A 21,886-nucleotide genomic window follows, 5' to 3' on the forward strand; every position below is an offset into this window, starting at 1 on the left:
TCGCTCTCGATTCGATGGATCCGCAGCTCGACGCTGACGACTGGTGGCGGCCTCTCGTTCTCGACGCTCGGGATCGGCCGCTCGACGCTGACGCTTCGCCGCTGCCTCTCGTTCACGACGCTCGGGATCCGCAGCTCGACGCTGACGCTTCGCCGCTGCCTCTCGTTCTCGACGCTCGGGATCGGCCGCTCGACGCTGACGCTTCGCCGCTGCCTCTCGTTCACGACGCTCGGGATCCGCAGCTCGACGCTCGCGTTGCGCAGACACGTCTCGTTGCCTGAGCGAAGGATCCGCGGCCCGACGTTGACGTTTGGCCGCGGCTTCTCGTGCACGAAGTTCGGCGTCGGCAGCGCGCTTCAGACGCTTGCGTTCGGCGTCGGCAGCGCGCCGTCTCGCCGCCTTGTCTTCTGCCGCCGTCGATACCCGCTTCATATTCGTAGCACACGCAGTAGAGAGAGAGGAGGTAGCACCTGCTGCTGCAACGCCTCTTTCAGCGCCGGAGCACGCGCATGCGCACCCGCACCTGTTGTTGAGAGCAAGGAGGAGCGGGGGAGGGGCGCACGTGCTGGCTGGCTGCGGACGCCGATCGCCAACGGACGGGTGACATTGTGAGTTAAAGAAATGCTCTGCATTTAAAAAGACGGCACCCTGAGGTTCTGCGTTGACGACCGGAGATTGAACAACGTCACCAAAAAGGACGTGTACCCCCTGCCACGAATCGATGATGCCCTCGACCACCTCTACCACGCAAAGTACTTCTCATTAATGGATCTGACTGCATTCATAACCCCCGACAGCCTATACGAGTTCAAGGTGATGCCGTTTGGGCTATGCACGGCACCAGCAATGTTTCAGAGAGTCATGGACACTGTGCTGGCTGGCCTGAAGTGGCACACCTGCCTTATATACCTCGACGACGTTGTGGTATTCTCCCGGACTTTCGACAAATACCCTGCAAGGTTGCAGTCTGTACTCAAAGCCATTCGTACGTCGGGGTTAATGCTGAAGCCTGAAAAGTTCCGCTTCGCGTACGAGGAACTCAAGTTTTTCGGCCATGTTATCAACGCCGCGGGAGTCCTGCCTGACCCGGTGAAAACGTCAGCCATAGCGAACTTCCCAAGACCGAAAGATAAGAAGGCCGTGCGAAGATTTATTGGACTGTGCTCATACTACCGGCACTTCGTCGCAAACTTCGTACGCATTGCAGAGCCACTCACGCGCTTGACAAAAGATAGCACCCCTTCCAGCTGGGAAAACGCCCAAGAAAAAGCATTCTGCGAGCTGTAACAATACCTGCAAAGCCCACCCGTGCTCGCGCATTTCGACGAAAATGCCGAAACGGAAATGCACACAGACGCCAGTGATATAGGCTTGGGTGCTGTCCTCGTCCAAAGGCAAAGCGGTTGCTAAAAAGTAATCGCCTATGCCAGCCGTGGTTTGTCGAAGGAAGAAAAAAACTACTCATCCTCTGAGAAAGAGTGCCTCGCGATTATACAGGCCATTTCGAAATTTCGCCCTTACGTGTATGGAAGACCGTTCAAGGCTGTGACAGACCACCATGCGCTGTGTCGGCTCGCCAATTTGAAGGACCTCTTTGGCCATCTTGGTAGGCGATGGCTTGCGCCTGCAAGAATTCCACATTACAGTAGTCTATAAATTCGGGAGGAAACACTCCGACACCGAATGCCTGTCTTGCGCCCCCGTCGACCCACCACCACAACATTCCGACGAAGACAGCGCATTTTTAGGAGTCGTGACGGAAAGCGACCTAGCCGCCCAGCAGTGTGCCGACCCCGAGTTACGCGTAAAGATCTACTACCTCGAAGGACAAAACATCGCCGTGCCTAGGGCCTTCAAACGGAACATACCAGCATTCAGCCTCAAAAACTGTCCTTGTGAAGAAGAATTTTAGCCCCGAAACAAGAACAAATTATCTTCTTGTCATCCCTACAGACCTTCGGGACGAAATTTTGGAAGCATGCTACGATGACCCATCTTCCAGACATCTCAGCACAGCTCGCACTATTGGAAAAATCCAGACGAAGTACTACTGGCCCTGCCTTGCATCCAACATCACCCACTATGTCCGGAGCTGCCGTGACTGCCAGCGACGAAAAACGCCACCGATGAGACCCGCCGGACTTCTGCAGCCGATCGCCGTCCCATCGAGGCCCTTCCAACAGATTGGAATGGACCTTCTGGGCCCGTTCCCTACGTCCAATCTGAGAACAAGTGGATTGTCATCGCAACAGACTACATGACGCACTACGCAGAGACCGCCGCTACTCGGAGGGGGACTGCACAAGAAGTCGCCAAGTTCTTCATAAACCAAGTTGTGCTGCGACATGTAGCCCCTGAAGTCCTAATCAGGGGCCGCGGAACGGCCTTTACTGCGGAACTGATGCAAGGAATATTACGCTACAGCAACACGGATCACCGAAGAATGACGGCGTACCACCCCCAAACGAATGGACTTACGGAACGTCTGAACAAGACAATCACGGATATGCTGTCTATGTATGTCGAAGTTGAACGTAAGACTTGGGACGTGTATGACACGTTTGCGTTCAACACAGCTATCCAGGAAACTACGCAGATGACACCGTTCAGCTTGTCTAAGAAAGACGGCCGACTACGATGCTGGATGCCATGCTTCCCTATGTGGAAGATGACAACCTAGACGCTGGCATCCAAGAATACCTTCAGCGTGTGGAAAAGGCCTGCCAGCTCGCTCAAGTTCACACAACGGACCAGCAGCTGGTGGATGCCGGACGCTACAGCCTCCAACGCCGCGACACCGAGTGCCACCAGGAGGATCGTGTGTGGGTTCGGACTGCCATCCGATGACGTGGACTCAGTGAGAAGCTTCTGCGACAGTATTTTAGACCCTACCGGATTCTACAACATGTTGGCCACCTTTACCTACGAGGTGATCCCCGATGGTGACTCAGGAACATCACGACGACACACGTGGCCCGAAGTCGTCTGAGTGCGATCAAGCTTTTACACAAACTTTGATTTTACCACTTTACGTCATTTTTACATGAGCCTTTTACTGTAGTGTGTTCAAAATATATTACCTTGTGTCTGGCGCATTAAAGCCAGATTTGGTTTTGGCTGCTGCGCCAATAAAATTCAAATTCATCATCATCACCTTCATTGACAAACCCTTGATCACCTCGCATGGGCAGATGCATATGTATTCTGGTTCCAGACAGGTTCTTCACTGGGCAGATGCATACATATTCCATAAAAACACATTGGTTTGTCACTGAAGATATAACTGTGTTGTGTTAAGAGTAAGAAATCAGTTAGTCTGCGCTAGTCTTTGTCTCTTTTTTTTCATTGTGCTTCTGTGTAGTGCACGCACCATGGAGCAGTTCACCATTTCTGAATGAGGAATCATTCTAGCAGACTTAAAACTACATGTCCTGCAGGCGAACTACGGACGTCCCTGCAATCAGAGTTCCACCACAGCTTTGACCTCCTAGGGAGTGTCCTGGAGGACTCAGGAATAAACACTTTTGCAGGTTCCAAGAGCCGTGAAGTTATTAAGCTGCAAGCTTCATCCGAACTCAAGTCCTGTATTTCGCACAATTAAATTTCACATGCTTGTTCATACAGAGACCAGTTTGCCTCCTCCAACTTCCACCTTTTGGTGCGCTCTGGTAGCATGGGTACTGCTGTTGTCGAGACCAGAAAAATTGGGTAGTGGTCACTCCCGACAGGATTTTGAAGTGTTGACCAAATGTAAAAAGCACTTAGGGATGGCGTTGCAAGGGAAATGTCAATGCATGATTCGGTGCGGGTTGATGAGCAGACGTAAGTGAGACTCCCATTATTGAATAAATGCAAAGGAGTTGCCGACACTACAGCTTCGATAAGTCGGCCTCGTGTGTCACTCCGAGCACTTCCCCACAGTACATTGTGCGCATCTACGAGTCTGAACAGATCGTTCTGGGTCACTGAAACGGTTGGTGGAATATACAAGGAGCAAACCGTGAGAGCTATTCCAAAGTGTGTTCTTATGGCTACTGCCTCCAAAGTGGTTTGAAGCTTCAGTTCGTTTGTTGGGATCAACTGGGGAGTGACAATTGCCACTCCTCCAGAAGATACAAGTGAATTTGTCCTGCCTTTGCGGTAAAGATTGTGTTTCCTGAATGGATTATTGTGCATAGAAGACAAGTGAGTTTCCTGCAGACAGATAATAGACGGTTGGAACTTCTCTAACAATTTGCGAATATCTATGTTGCGCAATAGCCCACGACAGTTCCACAGTATGATTCGCACCATGCCGGTCTTTTCAGGTTTGCTCTCCTGTATTCAGGGAGGTGTGGGTGGGGTGACATCCATCGCGTCCTCCGCCTCTTTTCCACTGCCTTCTGTTCGATGCTTAGGCTTTCCGCGGCCCTTTGGTACCCTTCGAGGGTCGGGGGGTTCCCCAGGCCATTGCAGCACAAGAGCCGCACCTGTAGCAGTGCCACTTCCCTGCAGCGCCTTGTGGGGCATGTCGACCGTCCCTCGAGAAGAGGGGATCGACCGTGCAGCCGGGGCAGAACCCGCTGAGTTGCGTGTTAGCCGCGAAGCCTCCTCTACCCCATCAACAGCCGGTACACCGGCTTCTGGCCCGTCCTGTGTAGAGGGCTGCGAGATGAAGCAGTCCGCTGAGTGGTCCACTCTGTCCACCTGCATGGACCGAGTCAGTGCCAGGTGTTGGGGCAGCCCAGCCTCTGGGACAGGCGGGGGCTGTACCGCCGACACCAGGTCCCTCAGTTTCACCTGCGTGCCTAGACACGAGATGGCGCCAGCCCCCGCCGCACCACCTCCGCAGAAGTTCCTTTTTGCTGGAAACTAAGCCTTCTCTTAGCCTCAAGGTAAGACACATTCTGTGTGGTTTTGATCATCATGACTTCTTTTTCATTCTTCCAGACCGGACAGGATCTGGAGTATGCATTATGGTTACCAGAACAGTTAACGCACTGCGGTTATTTTTCACACCTTTCGTTTTCAAGCGCTTTTCCTCAACACCTAGCGCATGTGGGTTTGCACGACATGATCCAGACCCGTGACCAAACCGTTGGCACTGAAAGCATCGCCAAAGGTTTGGGATGTAGGGCCGAACTTTGCAACGCAGATCCACTGAGTATGGTGGTGTGGTCGAGTTGAATGTTGACTACATGCTTTGTCTTCATTTCCTCTCCGTTTTTCCTGATCAATATTCTATGTGCTGCGACCACTCCTTGTTCGGCCAGTTCGCTCTCAATCTCCGCGTTGGAGCAGTGGAATAGCTCGAACTCGGAGACCACGCCTTAAGAGAAGTTCGGTGAGTGGTGTTTTGTCACTGTCACATTCGTGTCTTCGATCTTTGAAAGCTCCATGATTTTTGAACTTTGTTCTCCGGTGTGCACTTCTACAAGTACATCACTATTCTGGAGTTTCCTGGCATTGTAGTTCTTCCCCACTAGCTGACTGAGTGCCTTGGCTATGGCAAAGGGGGATTTCATCTGCGTAGGTTTTTCGACTCCTTGAATAACAAAAAATCGTGCGAAGTTGTCACTGTTTTTTTGCGGGATGTATTGTGCAGTCACATCGGTCCGGACCCTTTTCAGGGAGTGATCAGGAGGTGTCTTGCTTTTTGCCATGTGGATAGCTGTTGTTTTTCGGTAGCCACGCTGGCCGCCCACCACGGAGCCCAACCTGGGGAGCCAGCAGGTATTCACGCTAGCCATATGTGGCCACTATAACTTCATGTAAAATAGTCTAGGAAGGTCATTTTGCACAAAGTTAACCCTTGCCACCTGAAGGTAAAAGGGAAAAAACAGGAAAAGAGTAGATGACAGGACAGCTGATGGAAAGCTGACAGGACAGAAAAAGAGAGAGTGAGGGAGATAGGAAAAGGCGAGTCGCTGCTTTCCCCCGGGCGGGTCAATCCTGGGGTACCGTCTGCAGGAAGCAGGGGCCAAAGTGGCGTGTTGCCACCACCAGGGGGCCGTAAAGGTCCAAAACAACCCTGGCTTTGGCTCAGCCACCAGGATTCTCTTTTCCCTGGACACGGCTAAGCCATGCACAGCTGGGGCGTGGGTGGGTCCAGCCCACATGGGCTTGGGGTCCGCGGTGTCGCCACTACCGTCACCTTGAATAGACAAGGTGCCCCTGGAGTTGTCAATGAAGGTATAACTGGGTTGTGCTAAGAGGAAAAGATCAGCTGTTCGTCTGCACTGGTCTTGGTGTCCTTTTTTGTTGTGTCCCTGTATAGTGTGCACAAGTTACTGTCATAAATGCTAAACAACTAGCCTGCATTTCTTTGTTATTGGAGTTCCTGCACTTCAGCTGACAGAATTCATAAACTTCTAATTTCTGCATGTCATCTAATGAAGCTGATTAGAGCTTTCTTTCAGAACTGTTTGGAATGAATGGGCATGTTTGCAAATCGGCCCCTTAAAGCTATCTGTAGCATCGAAATAAGATATCGAGGCAGCCTTTACCAACTGCAGAAGTGCAGCAAAGCACACAGAGGTCTCCATTATATCAGCCACAGCATGAAAAGTTGTGTCTGGAAGAACCATAAATACCAATTCAACGTTTCCTTGTAACCGGGCTGTCATTCTCATCAAGTTTTGAAGCACTCAGGTTGCATTGCCTAACCATAGCAAACGCTAGCTGTGTCACGACTGCTGGCCTTGTCACTGTCTAGACCTTACACATTCATGTTTTACTAGTTTTGAGGGTTTTGCACACCTACATCAGGTCATTAAAACTATCAACTGCTCCTGGTGGTTATAACCCGATAAGTTCAAAATTTTTGATCAGTACTTATTCATATTCTTCCTAAATACTAACAAAACTTTATCAACAGTCACTTGATCACGGTGTCCTACCTACCCGCCGCGGTGGCTCAGTGGCTAAGGCGTTGCGCTGCTGAGCACGAGGTCGCGGGTTCGATTCCCGGCCGCGGCGGCCGCTTTTCTGATGGAGGCGAAAAGCAAAAACGCCCGTGTGTACGAGATTTCGGCGCACGATAAAGATCCCCAGGTGGTCAAAATTAATCCGGAGCCCTCCACTACGGCGCGCCTCATCGCCTGCGTTGCGTCGGCGCGTTAAACCCTACAATCAATCAATCACGGTGTCCTACCAGCTCAGTTTAGAATCAGGAAGGTGGTTCCACTCTACAAATCTAGTAACAGGCCCTCACCCCTTAATTATCGCCCTATTTCATAACTAGTATTCCGTGTAAACTAATTGCACATATACTGTTTTCTAATCTAATTAAATTTCTTTAATCTAATTCCTATTTTTCTGTATCACAACATGGCTTCAGAAAAATGTATTCCTGTGAAATGCAGTTTGCATTGTTCACCCATAAACAGCATACTTTTCTTGACCAGTTCTCTTTTGCCGATTGCATTTTTCTTGATTTTTCCAAAGCATCTGATAAGGCGTGTCCCAAATTATTGCTGTTTAAACTGCATCAGCTTAACTTTGATTCCAAACTTTTATCTTGGCTTGAGTTTTTTCTTACCAACCATTCGCAATTTGTATCCCCTAATAATTTTAACTCTGAGCTAACACAAGTTCACTCCGGTGTGCCGCATGGCTCAGTGCTGGGTCCTCTTCTTTTTCTTATCTACATTAACAATTTGCCACCATGCGTTTCTTCTAACATTCATTTATTCGCCGACAACTGTGTTGTGCACCGACAAATACCGTGCGACAATCACATAACCGCCTTGCAATCTGATCTTAACACTATTTCTTCCCGGTGCAGAACTTGGCTCATGGAACTTAACGCTAACAAGTGTAAGCACTTAAGTGTCGCCAGAACAGCTCGCCAGTTACCTGCTTACTTTATTAATAACCCCCGTTTGCATCGTGTCATTTTACAAATACCTGGGTGTTCACATTTCAGCCAATTTAACGTGGACCAATCACATCGAGTATGTAATTGCAGATGCTAACCGCACGTTGGGATACATCCGACACAACTTTTCAAAGGCCCCTTCTTCACTTAAATTACTAATGTACAAAACACTAGTTCGTTCTAAACTCGAGTATACCGCATCAGCGTGGGATCCATGTTTCGTTACTTTAACACAATCACTAAAAAATGTACAAAATAATTCTGTTTGTTTCATTCTCTATAATTATAACCGCATCGCTAGCATATCTTTGATGAAAAGTACCCTTCAACTGCCAACGTTACCTTGCCGCGGAAAGTTTTGCGTCTCTTGGTTCAATAAATTTTTTCATCACTCACACCTACGTCATCAGCTTATTTCGCCTCCCCATTTTATCTTGTCTCACCTGGTTCATGCTAGTAAAGTTGGAATAAAATCGTCAAGAACCAATGCATTTTTTCAGTCCTTCATACGCAGAATTTCAATAGAATGGAACCACCTTCCTTCATCAACAGCTGCCATTATTGATCATGAGTTATTCGAACATGCAATAACTAATATTGTATAATTATAGGTTCCTTTGTTGTCGTTTCCCTTCATTGCACATTAGCTAACATTGTATAATTAGAAGCCAATTTGTCATTTCCCTACTTGCCTTAATATGCATAAGATATACTTGTCTGTTTCGAAGCCATTTTTGTAACTTTTTAGCGCCATTTACTGCTTTTGTCATTAGTGCATTGCAACTAAACCACTGCACTTTCCAATGCCTTATGGCCTTGAGGGTAATTTAACTAAAAAAATTAAAATGCTACACCTCAGCTGTAAGGTGCGCTGCAGTGCAGGGCTTTGTATTACTTTTGGCCTTCCGGACATCTCTAAAGTGCACCGAAATCTCAAGAGATGAGCGCTTTCTATTTTAACTCCCATCTAAAAAGCGGGCACAGAAGCCGAGAATCAACTCATGTCCTTGGCCTCAGCAGCACAACTCCTTAGCCACTCAGCCATTGTGGCGGGGTCAACCGTATGAGTGCATACTACGCCATGTCCATGCCATCCACAATGTCAGGACAATGAAAGCAATCAGATGTTTTCAAAAGTTGCACAACCTCCAACTCAGCCATAAGTTTGAAGTTTAAATAAAGGATTAACTGAAAGCATTCCTGGCAGCATTCCTGGCTCAAAGGCAGAAGAAAGGCTTTTGTTCATGAAACAACAAAAGTTTGCTGGACATAAGAATGAAATGTTCGTAGAAATCAAAGTACCTACCGTATTTACCCGATTCTAACGCGCCCCGATTCTAACGCGCATCCGATTTTCCTGGCAAAAAAAAAAGAAGAAAAAACTAGCACTTCCGATTGTAACGCGCACGGGACTTTGTGACCCAGACAAACGAATGCGAGAGAAACAAGCGATTTATTTCCCGAAGTAATCTTGCCCATCACACTCCTTATCGCTCTCCGCTGACCACAACATCTCGTCCTCTGTGCCTTCAAGCGCGTTCGCGATGCCACACTTCTGAACAAACGTTCAACCATGGTCGATGGGATCGTGGCCCATGCCTCGCACGCCCGTCCCGAGAGCGTCTCCAGAGGTGCACGCTTCAGCCGACCGCTCGTTTTGAACACGTGGGAGCTGCTGCTGCCATTGCTGTTATCAAGCGCATAAGTGAAACGATTTGACAATTTGTGTGAACGCCGACAGAAAAACCTAAACTTGCTGCGTCCGAAAAATCATTGCTAAAAGCTTTGGCGCCATCTTGAGATGGTGATGGCGATGGGTGAGACAAAATCCGCTGTTTCAGCAGTTTCGGTTTTCTATCCGATTCTAACGCGCATGCGATTTTTCGGCCATTTTTTTGGGAAAAAAGTGCGTGTTAGAATCGGCTAAATACAGTAATCCCAATTGAGTTTGCACAGGAGCGTGTGGTTCACCTTGCAATAAACACTGATACATTGCATGTGACCACAACGTAAAAGGCGAATAAGCAAACAATTTTGCAGGCAGCGCTAAAAGCTAGCAAGCACTCGATTCCTTGCTTTTTGTGTCCCACCAGTAATGTACCATGTTCGGCTAGTTGATGACTAGACACTGAAGATTGAAAAGCACATTTTTTAGGCAAAAAAACATGCCAAAACTTGAGTGTTATTTCAGTGCCATGTTATCAGATAAAGAAACCGAATATTTCATGAATGGTGGACTCGGCGGCTGTGGCTCTGACACGATGCATCATCTCACGCCCTTCGTCTTCCTCACGCAGGTATTACCCGCTGCATGCCTATTCACACCTGGATTGATCCCCGAAAAGCAACTACCCCTTCCTGGAGCAGACTCCCAGTCGCGTTGACCACTGCGCCACTAGATGGAGCAACCCTCAGCGTCGCTCTACCCCTCCCCTACAATCAGAAAGTGCCATCCTCATCAACAATGAGAGTGCACCTGGACAAAACTGTGAGCACCGTGTGCGGCACTCTATGGGTTTGGCGGCTGTGCCTCTGACACGATGCATCGTCTGATGCCCTTCGTCTACCTCATGCAGGTGCGTACATACGAACCTCTCCTAGCAAAAAAAAACAGCAATAGTTTTTTGGTGCAGCTGCCGAGCCCTCAGTGCCTTGTTACCATGTTTTACCAGTGTAGTGATGTTGTTGACAAACTATTATTACTCTATGGAGATGTGGAAACAAATCCATGGCCCCCCAAAACATGACAAAACGCACAGCGAACCTGAAGACGACGTAAACTCCACACTAACGAAGCTGGAAGAAGGTCAAGCCTCTATTTTGACTGAACTGAAAAATATAAATGCCAGACTTACCACAACTGAACAAACCATAGCCGACCTAGTCGCCCGAATTTCTAAAATGAAATCTGAGTGTTCGAATTGCCTTCTATCCGTACAGACATTAAAAAGTTACAATCAACAGCAAACGAATCAGCAAAAGCATTTTGTAACATCAATGGCAGACTAAAAGATGCAGAAGATAGGGCCCGCCGTTACAACATAATCTTTGGCGTTGCAGAAAGCAACTCCAAAACGTAGAGCGACAGTGAAAAACTTATCACCGACAATTGTAGCCAGCATCTCAAAGTAACTCTTGAGCCTCACGAAATAAAAAGAGCGCACCACATCGGAAAGCGTCAAGATAACACAAAACGGACAATAAATGTTAAATGCACAAATTCCAAAATGAAGGAAACGGTGTTAACTAAAGGCATCAAATTTAAAGGTACGTCCTACTACATTGGTGAATACTTTTGCAGAGCTCCTCGTTTTGATATGCAAGGAGTTGCTTCGATTTGCACGCCAGAACGCCTCTTTCAGACTGCGTCACAAAAAACTACTGATTGGGAAAAAAAACATTCTACTACGATATGACTAGTCAAGTAAAGGAGACCGTATCATCTACACAATCGCTATCACAGAATCATGCGAAAAGGAAAAGGTAATCTCAAACGCAACCAAATCCTAAGCTACACCGGCCAGCCCGTTCAAATTCTTGTTCATCCTTTTCTATCACACTAACAAATGCCCCAACACAATGAAATAATTGACCTAATACAGACTTCGGAATGCGATGTCATCATGCTGACCGTGACTTGGTTATCCCCCGCTATTATCGACTCTGAAATCTTTCCAACGCTCCTGAACGTTCTGGTCTACTGACATGACCGATTACTGCAACGTGGTGGGGGTGTATTAATAGGAGTAAATAGTTCTGTCCGACACTCTAAAATTGAAATAAACTGCCCCCTTGAGCACTCTGGATAGCGTGCGAAAGCCCTCGAGGCACTTTGATATTTGGCATGTGTATTATGATATTTGGCATGTGTTAACGCCCCCCTAAGCCGGGTTACGATTTCCCCACCCATTTTATTACTCCCTTGACCTCCTGCAAAAAAAATTTCCAAAAGGTACCTTTATTCTCGTCGGTGATTTCACCTACCCAAACATTAATTGGCATGATAACTGCACCATCTACCCACAATCATAATGTAATGAATTTTCAAACTGCTTAGAAAAGTATCAGGTAACTCAAGTAATCACAGAGGCTACCAGAGAAACAGCAATCACATCCAACATTCTGGACATAATACTTCTGTCTGGCCCGAGCATCTTGCAATCTGTCATGCCTAGAAGGTTAAGCGACCACAAAGTTATTCTAGCAACATTTACAATGCACCTTATAGTCGAGAAGTCCAGAAACAAACAAATCAAACTCTATGACCGGGGAAATTATAAAGCTATTAACACGGAACTCGATGGGTTCTATCACACCTTCAAAGAAGCATTCGATGACCGGCCCGTACAGGAGAACTGGCGCCTTTTTCATCTAAAATAGCCGAACTGAGTGAAACATTTATACCAACAATCACAATTAAAGAAAAACCATTGACCCTTGGTTCAATGAAATAATTAAAAGAATGATAGGCAAGAAAAAAACACATGTTTAAAACGGCAAGGAACAAAAACCGAAAGTCAGCATTGGAAGCTTACCACATGGAAATATATAAAAAAAAAGCCATTAGCACTGCAAAATATCAGTTTTTTCACGTCAGCTTATCTAATACCCCTGTCACACGGGCACTTTCAATCGCGATTGAAGTGAATCGCGATCGAGTTTTCGAGCGCGCTCGACGTACTGCCGCTGCTACACGGCACGTTTCAATCGCGATTGAGAAGTTGCACGGGTTGCGCTCGTGTTCGCCAGATGGCGCTAACCATGTACTTGCGGCCGGCGTCTGGTAACTTCGCGCGGTCGTAGGTATACGTAACTATGTAAATATTACCTCACGCTTATTTGGGTCAAGTTATTCGACACAATTTGTGGCGTTAGTTGAAGTTGTCACATTCTGTGCCATTACTGAGCGGGGACGAGAGTATCGCCGCTTTCGTTCGATCGCGCTTGGAAGCCTCGATCGCGCTTGAGAAACCAGGATTGAGTTCGAGCGGGATCGAGCTCGATCGCGATTGAAACTGCCGTGTAGCAGGTGCCCGATCCGGATTGAGCTCGATCCGGATCGACTCAATCGCGATTGAAAGTGCCCGTGTGACAGGGGTATAACATGCTGAAGACTAATCCCAAGCAGCTTTGGCGAACCATAATTCCGTCCACTTCTTCAATAATTTTATCCAGCAACTCATACGAAATGCTAGGCAAGATTGTGAAAATGTACTTGACGCATTCTGTTCCGTGTTTACGAAAGAGCGCACCGCTACCTTCCCAGCAGACCATACTGTCATTTTGAATAATATGCCCCCGATTACAACTGACACCAGCGGATTCGCCTGCCTAATCAAAAACTTGAAGAATTCTTCAGCTGGGGGGCCCAATAACATCATATCAAAAATACGTAAAAACACAACGGATGTGACAAGCACAATATTGACAATGCTGTTCTCCCAATCCCTGTCTTTTGGCCATATATCCTGGGAATGAAAATTAGGAAAAATCGTCCCAATCTTTAACAGTGGTAACAAATCATCACCATGTAACTATCGTCCAATATCACTAACCAGCATTCCCTCAAAGATTATGGAACATATCATTTTCAACAATGTGATCAGTCATGTTGAAAACAACTTGATAAATCACTCACAGCAAGGCTTCTGGAAAGGGATGTCGTGCGAAACTCAAATCGCTACATTCGTTCATAATTCGCACGCCAACCTTGATAATAATGAGACACCATATTTCTTGATTTTGAAAAGGCATTCGATAAAGTCCCTCATCGTCATTTAATGCATAAATTCAAACAGCTAGACCTTGATTCCTTTGCATTAGCCAACATTCAAACGGACGCAATATTTCTTGATTTCGAAAAGGCATTCGATAAAGTCCCTCAGCGTCGTTTAATGCTAATTGAAACAGTTGAACCTTGATTCCTTTGTATTAGCCCGGATATATAACTTCCATACCAATAAAAAACAATATGTAGTCGTAAACAACACTGCTTCCAATGCTACCCAAGTGCACTCTGAAGTAGCACAAGGCACTGTACTCGTACCGTTTCTGTTCCTAATATTTTTCAATGACCTGCCTTCCCGAGTAACTAATACAATTCGGCTTTTCCCAGATGATTGTGTCATTTATACTCAAATAAATAGCTGCGACGATCAATTAACCTTACAAGCAGACCTTTTAGCTATTGAAAGTTGGTTTAGCGAGTGGCAAATGTCACTAAATGTACAGAAAGGCAAAACCATATCTTTCCATAGACACACAAACCCACTTTACAGTTACTCACTCCATGGTTCGGTACTCCATCCTACTAACCTAGGTGTACATCTAACAAATGATCTTACTTGGTCCGTTCATGTTAACTTGGTTGTTTCTGCAGCAACCAAAACCCTCGGTATTTTCCAACGCAATTGAGAACTGGTCCCTCCAGAACTAAAAATACTAGCCTACAGAACACTAGTACGCCCAAAATTAGAATGCGCAGCCGCTATCTGGGATGCCCATCAAAAGCATTCAGGCATTGGAAGCTGTGCAAGATCGAGCAGTCGGGTTTGCATTCTCAGATTATTCATCTTTTACGAGCGTAACTGAGCTAAAACAGCGTGCCTCTCTTCCACTTCTACACCTCATCGCGCGTAGTTTCGGTGATAGTGAATGGATTTTCATAATTCTTGCGGGTGGGGATTGCTGGGACAATAGACTTTAACCCAAAATACATTCCTAGTAGTCAATGGTAAGTGCTGCAGGGCCCCTTTAAAGCCAAAAGCCTTCTGCTGAGGCTTCTCAGTAAAGAACGTCCCCCGGCTTGCCCGACCAGCCCTATTTCATAAATATTGTTACACACTGACCAATGTCATTAAAGAAATACGTCATAAGTAGTGCAGGTTTTTCGTGCAGAAACAAAAACACATTTCAAGTATCGTATACCTGGCCCAAAAGTTACATCTGCACACTCTGTTTTCATTCGCACAACCAAAGATTGGAACGACCTTCCACAGGAACTGGCGCAGATTAGAGATTTCGTACAGTTCAGGCAATCAATGTTAAAAATACAAGCCAATTGACTTAGCTTAGTGTGCGTTGCTTGTCCCTGATGGGGTGTTTTCAATCACCTGCATGTCGTTAAAATTGCTTTGATCCTTCTACTGGTGTCTTACACTTTTTTTTCATTCCTTCCACTTTTTATTTTTCCCCTTGTGACCCGCCACCCCACTTTTTCAAATCAATCTCTTGTCAAGTTTGTTCATATCTCACTTTCTTTTTAACTGTGAATTTTTTTATTCTGTGTGTGTGTCTTAAACTTTTTGACACACCTTCCACTTTTTATTTTTTTCGCCTTCTGACCCCCCCGTCCCTGCAGTTTCTCAAATCAATTGTTTGTCAAGTTCTTTGTTAATATCTCACGTGGTTTTTACCGGTGATCTTTCTATTGAGGTCAGCCCTCATGTAATGCCCGTTGTCCAGGCCTTTGAGATATTAAAATAAATAAATTCTAGTGACCTCATTGACTTTCTGACAGTGTTTCATTACACTGCATTATTTTCGGATGAAAACATTATCCAGTATGCACGATTGATCGTAGGGTTTAACGTGCTGACGCAACGCAGGCAATGAGGCACGCCGTCATGGAGGGCTCCGGATTAATTTCGACCAACTGGGGATCTTTAACGTGCGCCAAAATTTCGTACACATGGCCGTTTTTTATTTCCGCCTCCATCAGAAAAGCCCCGCGATCTCGTGTTCAGCAGCGCAACACCTTAGCCACTCGGCCACCGCGGCGGGTAGTATACACAATTAAAAATATCGGACAACGTATCTTGACATTCGTATAAGGGGGTTCATTTTACTGCACTGGCCAGTGTTCCTCACACAGGTGGTACTGTTTCCATTTCTATTTGTGAAGGGTCACCCTCAACCCAAAATAACCCACTGTGTTTTAAACGCCAACTGCAATAAAAATTGACGTTTTGAAAACCCTATTTTCATTTACTCTGTCTAAAAAGACTGCAAGATATAAAATATGACAGGTGAAAAACTTGCATGACAAAGTGGCAATTTTGAGACCAGCAAAAACTGGCAATTTTGAAACTGAAATTGAGAAGAGCATGACTATTACGGCCAGGCTAAGATGATTTCACAGCCCGTGAAGGAGCAGTCAGCTGGCTGGAGAAAACTTGCACACAGCTGCTTTGCTCATGGGGAAGCCCAAAAAGAAGCTCTGTCAAAGCAGCTTGACCAGCTCTACTGGCTGGCTGGTGGACCAAGCACCCGGCCGGCCACAATGTCCCTTCTGCTTCATGGCTGTTAGCACATTGTGCAAGTGGGTGCAGCGTCGGCTGCTACAGAGCTATTTGAAATTAAAAAGGCATCTCACGGGACCACCAGTCATGTCCCAGTTGGTTCTGTAGCATGTAATGCCATTGAAAATAAATTTGGCTGAGGTGAAATTTCAGTGCCTGGGTTCTTCAAACAGTTTATGTTCTATGACCAAGAGGATTTCAAACATAACAACCCACCCTGTGTTACCAGACCATAGGCGGCAGAAGCAGGTGTGAGGACCATATTCCGCTGTCACATCTGCGCCATCTTGCGAAGCAGGGAACTTTGCCAAGGCCCCCTTTTGTCTGTAGCCCTCCTCCTGAACTGAAAACACAAAAAGTAGGAGCACTTAAAGCCCATCAGTTTTAGACAAACCTCTGATGATGGTTTGTGCTTAATGGTGCAAGGCAAACTAGGGCAAAGAGTGCCAAAGATGAAGTTATTTAACAACACAGATGAAGTGCAGATGCTAAATTATGTCGCAAAAAACAACAGTGGAACGAGATAAAAGGCAATGAAGATGGCTGGTGTATATACCCAGGATAATTGTGCATATGTGAGGAGCTGTAAAAATTTGACGTCTGCTGAAAACTGAAAAATGTGCTTCATAGAAAACATCCAGTTGTCGGCCAAGAAGTATGACGAGTGTCGCGGGATGTGTTGTCTGTACGGTTCAGGAAAATGTTTGCATCGTGTGGTGTCGAGTGCCTTGCATGTAATTAGACGTGAACTACAGATAGGGCCTCACTGAACCTGCTACACAGGGGTCTTGAAGATCCCATGAGCAGATACGAGTGTGTTGCACGTGTGTGCCCTATCCGTAGCCTAGCCAAGGCGACTTCTGTGTACCTGTTCGTGTATCGGTAGAGTATGTTCCCAAGTGTAGTTTTATTTCATGTAATTTGTTGCCTGTCTGTTCACTCCCCTCCATTCGTTATGTTTTACAAAGGTGTATAATGTGTGGCCTGAGGTCAATGTAGAGTACTGTTGTTATTTGTACTGTTTCGTGAGTGTAGCAGCGGTGGCCACTTGATCGGCGGTCTCATTTCTCGCAATCCCAGAGTGGCCTGGAACCCAGCAGAAAGTTATTTGAAGGTTTGATGCATATGCAGACATAACATATGCAGACCTTAAAAAAAAGATTGATGACAAAATTTTTAGAATGCTTTCTGGATGCAAGCATGAATACAATGCTGAAAGAGTCTGTGTATATGAGACTTCAAAATTTGAAGTTGCACAGTGTGATTTAAGACAATTAAATTACGATATGCTTATGTTGCAAGTTCATTTTTTTACTGGCGTAAAAGTTAGGCTCATGCGCAGCACAAGACAGCAGTGGCAGTCTTGGATGCATCGCTGTAAAACTGAACACACAGCGGTACTCATACTGCAGAAACAAGAAATGCAGAATCACAATTCTTGTTGACCTGTTTTTGTTAAATTGCATAAAAGGTCACACAACACAGGATGGAGATGCCATGGTGGAATGGTATCAATGATAGGTGTCTTGTGGATGACTGAAAAAGGGACTGCTAGCTCAGAAGCTTCTTCTTTCACTCTCAGAGGAAATGGCATGGAAATAGATGGACAAGTTAAAAAGAGTTGCTTTGAGGATGTATCATTAATTGTCGAATTAGAAAGATGACTTGTAATAGACATAAATTTTGAAGCATTTTAGACAAACCTTTCGACAGGCCCTATACTTAAACGAACTGCATGTGTATGCCTCCAAGTACGACTTCATGATGCCAAGAACTATTGAAGCGTTTCGAGAATGTTTGTTGATGCAGAGTAAGCACCTATGCCATAATAACTTGGCAAAGGGATGAATGCCTGATGTGAATGTGTGCAATATACAACAAAAATATGCAGATCATACAGCTGAGCAATTTCCAAAATTTGATTGTGTGAGAATACCTGACTTGTACAATGTTAGAATAATTGAATGGTATAAGAAGAAAACAGAAAAGCATCGCAAATGACAAAGATTTGGTGGCTCTCTGCCATTGCCTTCATTTCTAACCTAACCGGCAAAATAAGCCCCAATGAAATCCCTACGTGGCCTACAGACACTTATGCGAATGTCAAATTATTGAATGAACGACAAAAACAGTACATTTACCTACTTTGCGAAGAATTCAGTGACGCCAGTTTGTCTTCTGACATATAGCCGAGTGGAAAGTACAGTGCTCAGCGATTGAAACGCGATACTCGGAGTGCGTGGCTGCCGGTGCTTGTTGCGCCACAGGTGAGCGCTTGCGAAAGCGAGCTGGCGCATTGTGGTATACGGTGAGGGTGAGAGCGTTCGTGACGCATGCTGACTGCATCCGGGAGACAGCCCTTCAGTGTGTGGTTCTTGGCGGCGCCATAGGGATGCTACATGCAATGGCTTCAAAACGCTGCACCTGCGTGCCGTACCGCACCGTGCGAAGCGCTGTGCAAGCTGGCACCGCGCGCGTTATGAAGAATCTGAAGGCGCATTTATCTCGATGTGTTATCGTGGCTCGCACGGCATGCAGGCCCAGCGTTTTGAAGCCATTGCATGTAGCACCCCTATGGCGCCGCCAAGAACCACACACTGAAGGGCTGTCTCCCGGATGTAGTCAGCATGTGTCACGAACGCTCTCACCCTCACCGTATACCACAATGCGTCAGCTCGCTTTCGCAAGCGCTCACCTGTGGCGCAACAAGCACCGGCAGCCACGCGCTCTGAGTATCGCGTTTCAATCGCTGAGCACTGTACATGTTTTCAAATGTGCAACTATCCCTGTAGAGAAACTATTGTATGGAGCATCATAACAAAATTTCTCCGAGTAAGCGAGTACCCACAGCTTCTTTTGCACTACGAATCGCCAAGAGTACACTGCCCGCATTCACTCACCGCGATGTAAGCTCACATCCTCCCCACTGCAACGAGGGTGGGAGAGAATGAGTAAGCGGAGGATGGCACGCTGCAGCTCATGATTTGAGAAGGTGTTGGTTTTAATTTGCACTAAAATAAAGAAAGTGCGTGTCCACAGGGCAATGAGCACTTTTGAAGGGAGGGAATAGAAACACCAAGTTATTTGAATTTCTGAATTAACGGGGGTCAAATTAAAGAGGTTTTACTTAACTTCCGTAGCCCACCGATTTACCCAAAATTGCTCCTCTCAGTTGAATCTTAGGCAAAGCTGCCATCGCTTCTGCTTTAAGGCTTCTTGTGTTGTGGCTGCCACACTGAATGTCAGATGCGCAAATCGTTTGCCCGTCTGAGTAAATTTAGCAACCTTCAACCACAGTAGTTAATTTCAAGGTAGATCCTCATTATGGTTGTTTTTGTACCGTACTGAACCACAAATCACCGTGTCTGAATTTGGGAAGCGATTTGGAAATTTTTTATTGTCTTTTTATTTTTCATTGTCCTTTCTTTTTTCCTTTTTTCATGCCACAAAAAAGGCTTTGTCCTGTGCTGCTTATTGCTGTCTTGTTTCTTCAGGTTGCACACAGTTATAACTGTTTTTAACACCTACGTGTGTGATGCATGTGCATCATATCTGTATGCCCCCTTCAAAAACTGTGCCTGAATTGTCACCTGCCCACACTGTCACCCTTCACTGTAAGGACCAGGAAATACGTCAAGCTGCCAATGCAGCTTTTTTCCTCAGTTCTGCGCACTCAAAATGGGCAAAATAAGTACTTTGATTTTATTGTCTAAAAAATGTATAGGAACCAGGCAGTGCATATTATTAAGCTCAATGGGTACAGCGGGATTGCTCAAGACACTGCCTTTATCTGTTACACAAAACCAAATGTGTTTATTTGCAATGAGCATAAATTTTTCCTGCAAGGCTTTCTTTCAACATTAGTCTTTCTTTCAACAGTATGGCTTTGTTTAAACAGTATGGCTAGTTATAGTCAGTGTAAATCAATACATTCTTCAAAACAAAGATGAATGCACACTGCCAATGCTCCTTAGCTTGCAGAACCACATATCCCCTCCCCTCTATTTTGACATGAAGCCATTATGGAAGTGCCATAATGGAACTGCCATAAACTGTAGGGCAACAAAGATGCCGCAACAAGTGCACGAATATTTCACAAACAGGCCCCTTGAAAAACACCAGTTTTAAAAGGCTCCACTAGATACCCCTTCTGCCATCGTCCATATGCTCCTGTATTTGGGGGAAGTTGCTACTTGTTACCATTGTGGCCACTTACGGGTCACACACGCTACATAGACACCCATTAAATCACTATGCAAATGAGGAATAAGTTCGAAACCAATTATGAACATCAAGTGCAGTGCTGCAGACTAGTAGGAGGGCACCAAACACCTGCTTGCTTAAATTAAGACTGCGAGGCAGCCTCGCCTAAATCGAAAATAAGAAACATAAGACCTGATCACACTGGGATACATTGTGTGAAAAGTGACCGTTGCACCACTTAACTGAAAATCATGCACAGGCAGAATCACTGAAGATCAATTTTTCTACTTCTCTCAATGATCAGTCCAAGTGGGAGAGCAAGCAGTTTCAAATACAAAAGTTTCAAGTCCAAGTTGTGCTAACTGCCTACTTAAAAACTTGTGCATGTAACATATGAGGAACTCCCACTTATGTAATGTGACCTACAGTAAATACTAGCTCGCACAGAAAAGTGGCCCTGTCCATAAGCTACATCAGCAAGAAGAAACAAGGGCAGCAAGCAGTGCACCTGTTTGGCTGACAAAAACTGTGTGCACACAAAACTTGGAGCACACCCTTTACACAGAACAGAGGTCACAAAAAACCTGTAGAGAAAAGGTAACAGCGCCAGCTGCTTTGGAACCTGAGTAAACTAAGGCTTTCTGGCCTGTGATAGCTGCCTTAATTTTATGAAAAGGATAAGTGCACCTGTAGATTTCTTTATAGTCTTCAGTATGAGCAATGATGTCCAGTTGAAATACTCATGAATTTGAATTACTGAAGTTAGTATGTGCTTTTACAGTGCTTTAAACGTCTACAACCAATTTAGTACACTCCAACTCCTTTGACATGAAAAAAAAAGCACTGCCAGGGTTGCTTCTAAACTGCAGCCATTGCAGCACCAACACACCATCATAGCCACTACATTACTGAGCTGCTTACAGGCAGCTTCCTGTTTCCATACTACACACACAAGGAAGCTGCATGCTTGGCGTACCTTATATTCATGTATGGAAAATCCTCATGACTTCAGATTCTCACCATTTACAACATATACAAAGTACACAAAAGTCGTTAAAATGCATGTTCTATTATGAATCGTTTCCCAGCTGCACTGATTGCTCAGTACTGAAATGCTTAATAAGAAAAAAAATCTAAAATTCTAACCTGTAAATTCCTCTTCTGTTTGGCAGCTTCTTCTGATGAGTATCGTCAGAGAGCACTGTGTTCCTAAAAAGAAAATGGATATCCTCAGGTACAAGTTCAGACTGACAATACCTCATGCAGTGCATCACTCCACCGAAGCAACGAGCCCAAAGGTCAATGCCTGCATGCGGTTTAAGGGGTATTCACACGACGGAGCGTTTCAGCGGAGAAATCCGAGGGAGGTCGTGACGTCACCGCAGGCGGAGTTCCGCTCGGCCAGCTCCTTCGCTCACACGGAGGATGCGACTTTCGGACGGACATCACTGTTTGCAGTCGCCTATCTCTAAAGCAGAGCTGCTGTAGCACCGACGATTCCGCGACGGCGACAATTTCTGTTAAG

The 21,886-nt window shown here is 45.8% G+C and overlaps 1 protein-coding gene and 1 long non-coding RNA gene across 2 annotated transcripts in view; both read right to left on the reverse strand.

The window, feature by feature from the left end:
• Positions 1-21,570, reverse strand: part of LOC144158175 (uncharacterized) — a 67,775-nt gene extending 46,205 nt beyond the window's left edge. The window contains exons 1-2 of the mRNA XM_077688855.1: positions 21,508-21,570; positions 16,375-16,501 (exon numbers count right to left, since the gene is read on the reverse strand). Coding sequence (XP_077544981.1) covers positions 16,375-16,420 — 46 coding nt within the window. The 5' untranslated portion in view covers positions 16,421-16,501; positions 21,508-21,570. The remainder of the gene's footprint in view (positions 1-16,374; positions 16,502-21,507) is intronic.
• On the reverse strand, positions 201-12,458 carry LOC144158177 (uncharacterized). The gene is made up of 3 exons (XR_013319964.1): positions 7,133-12,458; positions 1,522-6,878; positions 201-523 (listed from the first exon to the last, which is right to left on the reverse strand). It is a non-coding gene; the product is annotated as an uncharacterized LOC144158177 (long non-coding RNA).
• Positions 21,571-21,886: the final 316 nt, after the last annotated feature.

The sequence above is a fragment of the Haemaphysalis longicornis genome, unplaced genomic scaffold (assembly GCF_048455015.1).
Source record: "Haemaphysalis longicornis isolate Haplotype H1 unplaced genomic scaffold, Haemaphysalis longicornis Haplotype H1 scaffold_10, whole genome shotgun sequence".
Lineage (NCBI taxonomy): Eukaryota > Metazoa > Arthropoda > Arachnida > Ixodida > Ixodidae > Haemaphysalis > Haemaphysalis longicornis.